A 13,552-nucleotide genomic window follows, 5' to 3' on the forward strand; every position below is an offset into this window, starting at 1 on the left:
TGTGGGAAGCAGCAGCATTAGGGCGAATCCCCACCCCACACAGGTCCTCGTACTCTGGGATTCAGCTCAGTTTACACTGCAGTACAACAGATTGCCCAAACAGAGAAATGTCTGGCTTCACTCCAACATCCACAGCTAGTGTTCTCCTACAGAGAAAGCAGCTGTAATTTAAAGACCGCATAAAGATTTGGGGCAGCTTACTGTCTCAGTTCTAAATGACTGTGCTTATGACAACTGTAATTCATGGGCTTTATGGTTTATTGGATGTACTATGGCAGAAAAAGTATAATAGGACTTTACTGTAAACATCCCTCCCCTCTGCCCATGGGATTTGAAATGAGATCTGTCTGCGGCAGATGGGGAAACATAAGATTGTTTGGTATGAAGATGTACCACTCCTATTGTTTTCGTAAAAGCAGCTTTGGCACATAGCTGCATCTTCTCTCCATGTCTGTGTGGGTCTTCCTCTCACAGTGCAGACACATTCAGTATTGGTTGATTAGAAACTCTAGACTACCAGTAGGTAGGACTTTGAGTGTAAATTTCTCTGAAAGCCCTAACAGGGTGAAACCTATTCTCCACCCAATGCATGCTGGGGTAGGCTCCAGTACCCCATGACAGTGAAGAAGATAAGTGTTTTTTTGTCATTTAAGTTTTCATTTATTTTTTAACATATAACCATTTTACACAAGCACTCATAATAAGGAACCCCCATCCCCCCCCACATCCCCATGTCGATTACTGTGAAAATACCTATACAGAATTACACATACATATTATACATATATAAAGCACAGCACCTTTAATTAAGACCAGACATTTTTGAACATAAGTGCTTTTGACTTTTGAGAATAAATGAATGGGTCACAAATGCAGTTTACTGTAACTCACTTCTTCTACAGAAGCTATGTTTGTTTTGAGCCACTAGTGGTCAGTGCTGCACCATTTTAGTCTTTTGTTAGATTGTGCTTTAGAAAATCATGGACTGTGCTGTTGTTTTTTTTCTGGGAATTTGGGGACCTAAAGTGCAGTTTCCATTTTATAATTTAACCTCTTAAGGCCCAAGCTGTTTTTTTACATGCATTTTTTATTTCTCTTTGCTATTTGGGCTTATTGGAACCTAATTAGAATAAAAACTAAGTATCATCTTTTGATATGATGTACTTTTAGAGAAAAATGATGTCCACATATGTGGATTCATGGTCCGAATTTCCATAAAACACAATAAAGACACCTTTGTGTAATAGAATGAAAAACTCTTCATTTCTGTTTTGAACACAGCAGTTTTTTTCCTGACTGTTTTTTAATGTATTAATAACACATACACATATTTTTTGAACATGTTTTGACTATCGGACAGTAAAAATAATATGGAAACATTGCATTTTTGCCCATTTTGGACAGTTAAAAATAGTGTTTAGAACATTTGATATGCTGCAAAACAGTTGCAGGATGACATTGCATGTCTGTAACAAAATATAAAACATTCAAAGCATTTTAAATAGTCACTCTTGCATTAGGCTACTAATGTGTTTTGAACATCATAGTAAAAAAATAGGTGAGTAGCTCATGTGACATTTTGCATTGGTAATATAAAAAAGGGAACATGTTAAAGGCTGCGATAACTGAGCACTGAAGGACCAGGCCTGCTTTCAGAGGCCCAGAGGTCACCTGATTGATTGACCTTCACGGAGTCGGAGAACATGGAGGAACCAAGGAACATGTACACACCTTGAGATTCACTGCCATCACTTATGTGTGAAAGGCTGAGTAACAGTTGCGCTCGGTTTGCAAGCACAAGAACACTTTGCAGGTCATACAACGCACTCGGGTTCTTCCAGTGCAGCCTAGTTGTCTGCAGCGCATTGCATTCTTCAGGCCGATCATCTCTGGGAGGTGGGCATTAGCCCTCCTGCGGACCGAGACGTGGGGCAACTCTGTCACGTGACGTTTCACTCCCTGGTTTGAATCTTCTTCTTCCTCTGACTGTGTCGAAAGGTCTGCATCTGCACCGTGATGCTGGTCCAAGAGGATCTTAGCCACTTCCATGCGGAACTGAAGGAACTGGATGGGTCTTGTCTTTGGTCCAGCACATATTGCATGGTCTTTTCGGTAGAGTAGCCAGCTGTTGGCTAAAGCCAGATCCGTGAAGTGCATTACCATCCGCATTGTCCACTTCTTAGTACGGGTGCTCATGCGATAGTAACTTATCATTCTATCCATCAAATCAACTCCACCCATCTTGATGTTGTACTCACGGACAATGCTTGGTCGCGAGACAGTGACATATTGTTTCACTTTCTTGTCCCAGCGCTGGCAGGTGTCTTCAGGCTGTGTACCATGAACAACAGACATCAGCAATACTGGTTTGTTGTCGTACCACTTCACTAGACACAACTTTCCATCTTCAGCGGAAACCTCTGATGAGGTACCTCTTCCTGCGTTTTTCATCGCTTTGTCACTGGGTAACTTATGCTTCGCTTCAGCGAGTCGGTTCTTCATTATTGTACCAGTCATGTACAGCTCTTTCTCCATCATTCGTTGCGCACCTTTGATGGTGGTGAAGAACCGGTCACAATACACCTTTGTGCCACGATGCAAAGTTTGGCACAGACGCTCGATGACTAAGCTTCCCAAACTCAGGCCCTCTGGTTCTTCGACCTTCTCAATCAGTGAACCTGTGCCTTGATACAGCTCAAAGTCAAGCACAATGCCATCTGCTGTAGCACAAACAAAGTTCTTTATGCCAACTGGGTTTGGCTTCATTGGCAGATATTGTCTGCACGGACAGGCTCCTGTGAAAGGAATCATCTGCTCATCAATAGATGCGCAATCAGGTCGATTCAGAGACAAGCAGCCTCGCAGAATCCGATCCAGAAAAGGCCTCACCTTCCAGAATTTGTCCAACATTCTCAAGTCTTCTGGCACATCATGATCAATAACCACTTTTATTGCTCCCCTCAGTTTGAAGAATCTGGCACGTGTGAATTTGTCAGTGATGGCAGTGATTTTCAAGGCTTTGGACCAGTACATCCTAATGGTTGGGTATCGGATGCAGGACATCAAAATACAGGCACCAAAAAAGTGGTAAACCTCATCTACTGTCATGTTAAGTGGCTCCCCACTCTTAGACAGTGACATAATATTAGAGCATTCTGCAATCGTCATCATCAAATCTCTATCTATGTACTGTTCAAAATAGTCTAGTGGGGTCCAGCCATGTCTGTCTAGATCAGTTTCATCCTGATGCTGATACTCTGCCAGGTTTGGCGTCAATGGAGTAGCCTTCCAGCGTAGTCCACGTCCTGCACAACCAGAATCAGAATAAAAATAGTATTTATTGTAGGAAGTTACATTTTTACCCATGTAAGCATAAAATACTTGAATCTGTGTGGAAGTTTATATGAAATTTGAAGATTTACCCTAAAGTTGTGAAGGCCAAAAATAATAACAATTACCTTGTTCAGAGTCTCCTTTTTCTTTTTTTTTTTGTTTGGCTTGGTCTTGGTGTTGGCTCTTCCAAGTCATCTTCTGAGCTATCAGCCTCAATCTCTTGACTTTGACGGCGACGTCTGAGAGTGCGGGATGAACCTGTACCTGTGCCTGTGCCTGTACCTGTCTCTGTCCCTGTCCATGAACCTGTCAACAAGTTTTGTAAATAAGCATTTTGCTTCCAATCCTTCACATAGCCCTAAGGCCCTAACTGCATAAAATAAACAAATATCTACTGGGTCTTGGCTAACCATTATCTGCACTGTGGTCAGTGGGCTCAGGAATGGGGTCCTCATCATCACTACTGTGCTCACTGCTGCTTTCCTCCTGTGGTGATGGTTGGTAATTGCCATCCAGGATAGGATCATCGTTGTCAGACACGTCCAAATCTGAGTTGTTTCCATCAATTAACCCAAGTAGCTCCAATGCTCTTTGCAGAGAAAAACGCTCTGGAAATAAAAACATGATAAAATCAAATACAAATTAATTTCATTTATGTATGTAGGTTTGCATTATTTATTTGTTATTTATTCCAATGGGATAATATGCAAGCTAATTTACATGTGCACATTTTTACTAGCATATTACATTTTTACTAACATTTTCAACCCAACTAATTTAAGTATGTATGTATGTATTTAGTGATTTAATTGTTATTTATTTCAATGGGACCATGTACAGCTTTTTAGCTGCATCAGAGCTAGCTTTTTTCCCATTTTACCTGTTTGCATGTTTACAAGCATATTAGCGGTTTCGAGGAGCCTCAGTCCATAAGTACACTTATGTGTACTTCATGTTTAGCGACCTACAAAGTTGCTAGTTTTACACTTTTTTTTCAAATTTGCATGTCATGACAAATATACAAGGCTTTTATAAATATCTAAATCAGAATAAGCCATGAAATATGACAGAACTTCTTACCTGGTCGACGTTTGTGTATGGAGCTACCACTTGAATCTTCCCTTGTGTTCGCCGCCATTTTGAATTTTGACCGTAGTGTGTTATAAACTTCTGACACCACCAGATGGCAGTGTAAGTACCCCCATACGTGTCCGTAACACCACATATTCAGCAGTGAACACAATTGTGGACATAAGAGCTAAAAAGTGCTGTCCACGTATGTGACCACTAAGCCCTAGGAGGTTGATCACACGTAGTAGGTTTGTAAAAAAAAAAAAAATCTAAATATTTTAAATGCATGGGCGTTTTTAAAGAAAATATACAGTATATATAATAGAACAGTTGCATTAATCAAACAGTGGAAAAATATCCTAAATTAATAGAATATTTAACAGATTTTAAGGTCTCTTTAAAATGATCTGGGGGTAGAGAGGCTGCTTGGATTTATGACTTCAGTATTTCTAAAATCTGGGCTACTGTCCTACTACTACTTGTACTGCTTGTACTTCCACTAGTGCTCTGGTAAAGTATTGAAGACAATAAGTGCTTAAACTGATACAAAATGGAATCAATAGAGAAGAAAGATCAAGTAGTAAGACAAAGGCGTCTGGCAGTGGTGGAAATTAAATGAGCACATTACTGTACTCCAGTACAAGTTTACGGTGGCCGAGACGGTTCAACAGAAATGCAAACGCACAACACAAACACAAAAGCCACAACACAAATGCAAAAGCTACAACACAAATGCAAAAGCTACATTACAAATGCAAAAGCTACAACACAAATGCAAAAGCTACAACACAAATGCAAAAGCAACAACGGAAATGAGCGGCAACGGAAGTGACCGTCTATGAAGCGGTGTCAGCTGAGAAAATAAAGAGCATTTCCAAATCGTTTCAAATCTCCATGCAAAGTTAAGAAACAGTTGCCCTTGGATTTCTTTTTTACACAGCAGCTAATGGAGTGGACCATTCTGCTAAGCTATAGCTCCCAGGGATTAAATCTTTTATTTTTCTAATTTGACCACATAACTTGTAACACCCAGATGTGTCAAGTAACAAAGTACAAATACTTTGTTACCTTACTTATATCTTATATATATTATACTTATATCTAGCTATACTTTGCTGGAGTAATTATTTTTACAGCAGACTTTTTACTTCTACTCCTTACATTTTTACGCAATTATCTTTACTTTCTCCTTACATTTTAAAAATAGCCTTGTTACTCTTATTTCCGTTTGGCTTGTTTTCATTCCGGCCTGTCATTGTTCAAAAAAACAAAGCTATCTAGATAAATCGCGCCATCCGGATAGAGTGAATTTGATTGTGGTTGGATGTGAAGTATAAACATTTACCATTCCGACACCCTATTGGTTTGTATGCGATCCATCGCACCTGCACGTGACACAAATCACGTCACACTCCAGCAAGGAAATAGCAGACGTATTTAGCCTTGTACGAAGATGTCCGTGGCAGAGACTCAAGAGAACTCGAGTGAAATGTCCCAACCAAGCACCAGCGAGGAGGTTGGTAGCCAGGAAGACCAGCCAACCCTTCTACATCCCTGGCCGTACCTGGAAGAATTTTTCAAAATGGTTGGATGCAAAAATAACTCCTTTTGAATGTGCTGCAAGCTCTGCGCACCCAAGTACCACGAGCTAATTGTTTCCAAAACTCGCTGTCTAATTTGAAAAAGCATATTGATATTATTTTCTTAACTTACATTACTTTTACTTTTATACTTTTTATACTTACTTTTTATACTTTTACACTTTTACTTGAGTAAAAAGCTTGAGTTGATACTTCAACTTCTACAGAAGTCTTTTCAAACCCTAGTATCTATACTTCTACCTGAGTAATGAATGTGAATACTTTTGACACCTCTGGTAACACCACAATGGTTAAGGTAGTTATGATTTGTTTTGTTTAAAAATGCAGTTTTATGTTTTTTGCTGTTTGGCCGACTAAGTTAAGCTAATATAGTGTAACATCAGCTGGCACTTTTTAAGCATTCAGGTAGTGGATTGAACGAACTAAAACAAAGTGTACATAAACTTTGCGCAGAGATTTTGAACAATATGGAACTGCTCTTTATTTTCTCAGCTGACACCGCTGCGAAGACGGTCACTTCCATTGTCGCTCATTTCCGTTGTCGTTTTTGCGTTTTAGTTGTATCTTTTAGGATCTTTTTCCTAATCTTAACTTCTGTTGCGGTAAAACAGTCATATTTTGTGGACTAAATTTAACCGTAATGTCCGCCGAAACGAAAGGCAGCTCGCAGAGCTTTGTACCCGGCTCAAAGTCACCTATTTTTGGGGTAACTGAACCACCAACTACCGCTGACACAACGGAGGTCTGTAGCCCGGCGTCACGAAGCTCTGCAGCAGCTTAAGCAACTAGCAACTGCAGCTCTGCGTCATGGAGCTCGTAGCCAGGCGACGTCACGTGACCAGCCGGCAGTTTTGGTGTGCATACATTTTCGTATCGATATCATGAGAATGCGTTGGGTGGTGATGGTGATGAATGAAGAGGATGCTGAGATCTGGCTTAATGAGAAGAGGAGCAAGCACTGGTGAGCTCAGACCCGGGCGCTGGAAATGATGAACTGGAGGCAACAGAGAGGAGAACATGTAAATATTGACAGCAAGTATGGGATTGGCTGTTAGAGGTTGTGCCTAAATCTGGTCAGTTTATCTAAAAGAGTAATCAGCTGATAACGGGAAGCAGGAGAATAGGGAGAAGGCTTATTTACCTTGTACTCCACTACATTTTCCAACTTTAATGTCCAAATGCTTTTTCAAAACCTTCTCCAGTCCACACTGAATTACTAAATTATTAAAATATTTATTGATTCACTTTTTTGTTGGCCTGAAAATAGTTACATTTACAGTAAATAATGAAGTCTAAAAATACTGGAATCACCGTATCAATGCCCATTATGTGTATGTTCTTAATTGTAGAATGTAAACTCCCCCTAGGTTGCTAAAAGCCCCAATTTCTCAAGAAAATTACTTATAATTCTACTAAATGTGATTTCCCAATATGCAGTTTCAAAGCCTTTTCCACACTGCCAGGAAAGGTAGTCCAAGTTAAATAGGTTTAGTCTAAAAATACTTGAATCTGCCTGTAAAATACTCACCATGTGTATGCTTTTATTTGTAGAATGTAAACACCCCCCACCAGTGGTGGAAGAAGTATTCAGATCCTTTAAAAGCACAAACAAGTTACAAGTAATAGTCCTGGGGCCTCATTTATAAAACCTGTTCCGCAAGAAAAAGTTGCTGAATCAGGGTGAAATTTGCCATCGCAACATTCCTCTCAAAAGTCGGGATTTATAAAGAATTTCCATGCGTAAAAATGTGCCCAGTTTTCCGCAACCTTTTGACCATGCGTGTGATCGTGCGTAAGTTCCCAAGGTATTTAACCCTTGTGTGGTGTTCGGGTCTGTGGGACCCGTTTTTAATGTTTGCTAAAAGAAAAATTATGTTATTTATTATTTCTTCTAACTCAAACTCATTGTCCTCGGCTCATTTTCTGTGAAGAACATAAAAAATAACTTATTTTCAATGACTGCACACATTACAACTCACAGTACACATAACTATGAGGTGTGTGTCTACTGGACCTGAGTGTAATAATTGTAGGTGCTATGAAACTTAACTGTGTCCTCCTCCTAACTGGGCCTGCTGTGTGTGTGTGTGTGTGTGTGTGTGTGTGTGTGTGTGTGTGTGTGTGTGTGTGTGTGTGTGTGTGTGTGTGTGTGTGTGTCTGTATGTGTGCGTGTCTCAGTGTAGGTGTCTGTGGGAGGGAATGTTGTCTTTCTGCACCTGCTATTCCCACACAAAGTTACAAAATTATTACATTTCAAGCACGTTCACCTGTTAAGTTCTAAGAAATAAGTACCAATAATGATCAAAAATCTTGTTTCAGTTTTTTACCTTTCTTTATAATTGAATTTCCTTGTTTTCTCACAAAAAACGAAAGTGATCATATGATCATAAATGTGATCTCACAGGGGTAAATGGCAAATATGAACCATAAATGATGTATATATCATTGGTAATTTAGCTTAATCTGTTAAGTATTTTTACATAAATTGTTATGGCTGTTTTGATTTAAAAGCCTAATAAAATTAAGGCCTCCAAACAGGATTTTGTTTCGATGTTCTACCACTGTTAGGAGCACCTCGATCTCACAATCATTGAATCATGTTTTTTTTTTCCCATTTTTCCGTTCCATGATTCCATGATCAAGGGCTTCTTTACAATGCTGCAATATTCATTGATTGATTAACATGGAGCTTATTAGGACAAATATGGCAAGACCTTGGGAGGAGCGTGAGGCTCGCACACGTCCGTATTTATAACGAGAAGAGTGCGTACCGGTGTGCACCGCAAGGAGTTATAAATCAGAATTTTGTTTTTGCGTACGGACTTTTTGGCCCCTGCATTGAAAATGTTGTACTGCAGAAAAATCCTCACATTTCAGAAACTGGAAACGATCAAAGCAGTTGTGTCAATCAACTAAGTGTTTAATCATCTAATCATTTCAGCTGTGCTTGTAGGTCTATATATTGTAGTTTAATTGTATTTTATAAATTATGTTTAATAAATGTCTTTTGTGTGCAAAAATCTTAATTTGTAACTAGTATATTTCTCTCTGAAATGTAGTGGAGTAAAAAGTGGCATGAAAAGAAAAAGTACCTCAAATTTGTACTTAAGTAGAGTACTTGAGTAAACGTACTTAATTACATTCCAGTACTCACTATGCAGTATGGCCCATTTTATATCATATCATCCATATTGCAGCTTGTAAAGGTGGGGCACATTTTAATTACTCTATATACTGTTGCGTAGCTTAACATATAATAATATATCATGATTACTAACTAATGTTGTCACATATGTAGTGTAAAAGGAACAATATTTGCCTCGAAATGTAGTAGAGTAAACATAAAGTAGCACAAAAAGTATATACTCAATTACAAGATTGTACTTAAACAGGGTATTGTACTCGAGTAAATGCACTTAGTTACAATCCACCACTGTCAAATGGTACATGCAAGGAGCAAATGATGTATATAATACGATGTGTATGAAAGTGTCTGCTTGCCATGTTGTTTATGTGATTAACTGTTCACTACTTGTTTTTCTTCAAGGTGATTTCTGCGAATCTATACCAATACACTTTGTGTCAAATTCAGCGAATATCTCCTCATAATCCGCCCGCTGTCCATACTGTGTGTGCGCTGAAGAAAATACGGTTTTCACAACAGCCTGGACTCTGTAAATGGAAAACAAACAAAGTAGCTCAGACCAAACACTGTGCACAGCCCAGGGGAAAGGCCATGGATGTATAAAGAGAAAGGCAGTGTGAGTGTGAAGGGTGGTAAATCTGGCACATACTAACATTCTGAAGGAGCACAGATGGAAGGAGTGTATGAGTCTGAGTGTTGAGTTTAAATATCAACAATCATCCTCAGAATCGCAGACTCCAGTTAGTTAACAAACATTCATGCCCATTTTTCCAATTTTTACAGGGTATGGAGTCTGAAAGGTACTTTTGGAGCAGAATGTTTGTGGGTTAAAAATCACACGTGGCAGTGTAAATGCCACCACAGATGAAAAAAAAAAAGCAGTCTCTTGGGATATCGACTGCAACAAGAAGGGAAATCTTTTACTTTGATGATGGTAGTGTGGTGAGCAAAAGTCACTGTGCATTTGAGATTATCCTCTGTTTTTTAGTGTCACACAATGGTCAGGGAAAGATGTAAATGTTATTTGATGTTAACATATAATGATGTTGAAAAATGCATACAGTACATGCACACAAAAAAAGAAAAATAATGAATATACACGGTACAGCAAATATTTGGTTGCTCCTTAACTCAGACATTTATTATAGTTTAACACACAAAGCAAATTGTTCCTTACACTCAGTTCAAGTATACTGTTAGTATACATAATGTAGCTGTTCAACATGTACTGTACCCTCAGAAAACAGAGGACCAGTTTGATAGCACCATTATAAAACATACTACAATAAAATAGGATTCACACATAATATTGTACGTAACATATTTTTTTGTAAAGGAATAAAACTTAATAACAACTAACTTCAATAACAGTAAGTAATTAATATCTGCAACTCTAACATGGGGGAAATGTTATTCATGAGCCTTCTCTGAGAAGATATCTGTGCTCTTCGGTTTCCTTGTTAAAGCAACATATAAGGCAGTGAGGTAATCGCTGAAACCTTCCTTTATTTGAAAGCATGTTACTGTAGAACAGTCCTATGATCCTCCTGTAGAGTGCCACTGTCTGAGACTTAAGACACACTTAAGTAACATATAGACTGAAGTGTATTAAAGTGGAATTTCGGTATTTTTCAACAGTGACCCATGACTTTGTGTCTAATGTGAACAAAAATCTTTGAAATTGGTCCAGTATTGAGCAAGAATGCTGTAAATGGCCGCCGCAAAGTGGGCTGCAATGAAACCACCGTAAATGTATGTCCACAAAAAATTGTTCTTATTGCCACCGACAGGCTCAGATTGATATTAAGTGTCTGACTACATTATGGGAAGATGGTGAAGTCTCATTCTGAAATCCCGCAAGGTGACACACACACACACACACACACACACACACACACACAATGTGTAACCATGGATGTATAGTGTGGAACGCAAGTGGGGAGAGGAGTTCCTGGGAGTTTAGAAAGCGTAAATTTGTGCGATCTAAAAGATTTTCAATCACACATTTCCGAATTGTGCCAAAGTAATGTAGAGCCACACTTTGAACAGCTTTCCTAGACGTTGCCTTTGGATACATGCAAGCTGAAGTTGAGGCTAGTTGTGCTAGCATACAACTACTGGCTGTTAGCCGGTGATAGAACAGTGGTGTTAATGCTTTAAGGCCTGGTCATACCAGAAAGCGGTACAGCAAAATCGATTAGTGCGTCTTTGCGAAATTTTCTAGAAGTTTAGTGACGTAGTGACAATAGTCTTAGGGCTAGTTGGTAGCTGCCTGGGGAGCTAACCGCTTAAGTGCTAGCCAGTCATAGCTTCCGCGGATTATCTCTATTTTCTCTTTAATGTTCAAGATTTATAGGTGGTGTTAAATTGCTCTTTAAAGATGGTAAGTGTAATGAATGTGAGAGATTCCTCCTTGTTCAGCATAAAGACACTGAACAATGAGAAAAAAGAAATGTGAGGTCCCTTATTAGCTTCAAAAGCTAAATATTGCTACATATCATAAAAAGGAAAGCGTAAGACAATGTCTTGGAACTGAAATTGATCTCAGTCAGTTCAAAATGGCCTCATTTACCAAACAGAAGACAACCCAATTTTAAATCAGTGTGCAAAATAACTGGAAAGCTATCCAACAGTGCTGGTCAAACAATGACAATGCATACTGTAATGTAAATTATAGGTACATCTGTGAGCTAAATCTTTCTCAAATCATTTTTTCAATAATTTCTGGACTAACTCAAATTGCTTCCCACGCACTTTGCAACACCAATGCCCTCAAAGGATTGTATCGAAACTCACCTAATTCAGATTGTATCCAGTCTTGTCCAAGTAGTTTTCCAGAGCAATTTCAGAGAATCCCAGTTACATAAAAGAAAGCTTTGGGGCACTTTGAGGATCAGCATGTAATATTTCAGCCTTGGTGGATTAGTTTTATGGTTGAATTGGGTAATTAGCACTTGTAATTTGTGATGAATGGGCTGTTTGCTTTTTGAGGACTTGCTTGTGCCACAGCTTTATTTGCATAAACTCCTCAATGAAGTTGTGAACTTCATCTTAAATAACAGACATGCAAAATAAATGCTCAGTTGGCCTGTGCAACAAACTCAGTGTACAGTAAGTGGACTTAATGTGTAAAAGGCCCTTTATGAAACTCCCAAAAAAGTGATATAATACTGCATTTATTTCCAAAGACAAACCACAGCTGTTTTTGATGATTCCTCTTAATCCTCAGGCAACCTGACACTGACATCCAACCTCTCCAGGATGAGCTTTGAACAAAAAGTGTTGCAGCGGGTTTTTGTTAAAGTGCTGCACTTTAAAAGAAGGCACATTCTTGATGACATTGCCCAATGCTGTACCTTGTGTAAAATACCTGCCACTTCCTGGCACATCTATTTCATCACTTGTTCAAAAACAAAAACAAAAGTCACAGGGCAGAAGGAGAGCTTCGCCATTCTCTTGATCTTAACCAGCGACGTTGGAAGTGTTGGTAAGGCTGTAGCTGCCACTTTTTGGACAGTAGGGGGAGATAGTATATTATTTCAGCTGGGTGGGAAAGGAGGGTGTGGGGTCGAACATAAAAAGCTGCTTTGTACCGGGGCGGGGCTGGCAAGCGGAATCCACCACAGAGGGAGGATGTGTAGTGGTTGGAGGGCTTCAGATGGTGTCAAGGTGAAGGGTGGTGGGGGGGTCGGGGGTTTTGTCTTTACCTGTGGGTCACCTGGTTGTTGAGAAGGCCTGGGAACGTTTGTTCATTTTCAGTGCTTAATGAGCCACCTATCAGAGACAGAGAGTTACCACCTCCACACACCAACAGTTTCAATCACCTCCAGTGATAAATGTAGAGAATTTCTGCCCTGCTCAGACTAGACTTCTCGATTAATGTAACAGTGTGATAATGATACAACAATAAAGTATTGATAAAATAGTCCTTTTCTCAAGATCTACTTAGAAGCTTTTTCAATAGCTTTGAACTGCTTTTTCTAAAGCTTTCGGCCCCATCTCAGTCTTCATCAGAGCATGGAGTCACACTAAGACAGGGTTTACGATCTGTACCGACTCCAGAGAGAACTGAGCAAACTCCGATCTACAGTTGAAGACCATGACATGGGGCCGAAAGCTTCAGAAAAAGCTATTGTATAAAATTATTTTTTTGTGAAACTATATAATTACAAATAACTTAGTAAAATAAATAGTGAATGACAATACATGACGATCTCAGCGAGGTCCAGTATTGAGCGAGACCCGGCAGCCGCGAGCCACGCTTCAATGTCAATCGTCAATTTCATTCACTAAAAGTGCTGTTTTTGCCACTGACAGGCTCGGATTGTTATTGTCTGACACCATTATGGAAAGGATCCCTACAGAGATACACCTTTTTAAAGTTTAAAATCCTCTTTGTTTA

The 13,552-nt window shown here is 39.3% G+C and overlaps 2 protein-coding genes across 2 annotated transcripts in view; both read right to left on the reverse strand.

The window, feature by feature from the left end:
* Positions 1 to 1,752: 1,752 nt before the first annotated feature.
* Positions 1,753 to 4,629, reverse strand: LOC114555348 (piggyBac transposable element-derived protein 3). Its single transcript, XM_028577674.1, has 4 exons — positions 4,414 to 4,629; positions 3,744 to 3,941; positions 3,459 to 3,639; positions 1,753 to 3,305 (listed from the first exon to the last, which is right to left on the reverse strand). Exons 2-4 carry the CDS (start codon positions 3,894 to 3,896, stop codon positions 1,753 to 1,755), a joined length of 1,887 nt encoding a protein of 628 aa, XP_028433475.1. The 5' UTR covers positions 3,897 to 3,941; positions 4,414 to 4,629.
* Positions 4,630 to 10,264: 5,635 nt separating this feature from the next.
* Positions 10,265 to 13,552, reverse strand: part of loxl2b (lysyl oxidase-like 2b) — a 52,517-nt gene continuing 49,229 nt past the window's right edge. The window contains exon 14 of the mRNA XM_028577509.1: positions 10,265 to 12,924. Within this exon, the coding sequence (XP_028433310.1) occupies positions 12,854 to 12,924 (71 nt within the window). The 3' untranslated portion in view covers positions 10,265 to 12,853. The remainder of the gene's footprint in view (positions 12,925 to 13,552) is intronic.

Source organism: Perca flavescens, chromosome 5, assembly GCF_004354835.1.
Source record: "Perca flavescens isolate YP-PL-M2 chromosome 5, PFLA_1.0, whole genome shotgun sequence".
NCBI classification, from domain to species: Eukaryota; Metazoa; Chordata; class Actinopteri; order Perciformes; family Percidae; genus Perca; species Perca flavescens.

Coding starts and splice junctions, on each gene's coding strand:
- LOC114555348 (XM_028577674.1), bottom strand. CDS start 3,896: ATGGAAACAACTCAGATTTGGACGTGTCTGACAACGATGATCCTATCC. Junction 3,640..3,743: donor TGACCACAGTGCAGATAATG/GTTAGCCAAGAC, acceptor ACTTGTTGACAG/GTTCATGGACAGGGACAGAG. Junction 3,306..3,458: donor AAAAGGAGACTCTGAACAAG/GTAATTGTTATT, acceptor CTGGTTGTGCAG/GACGTGGACTACGCTGGAAG.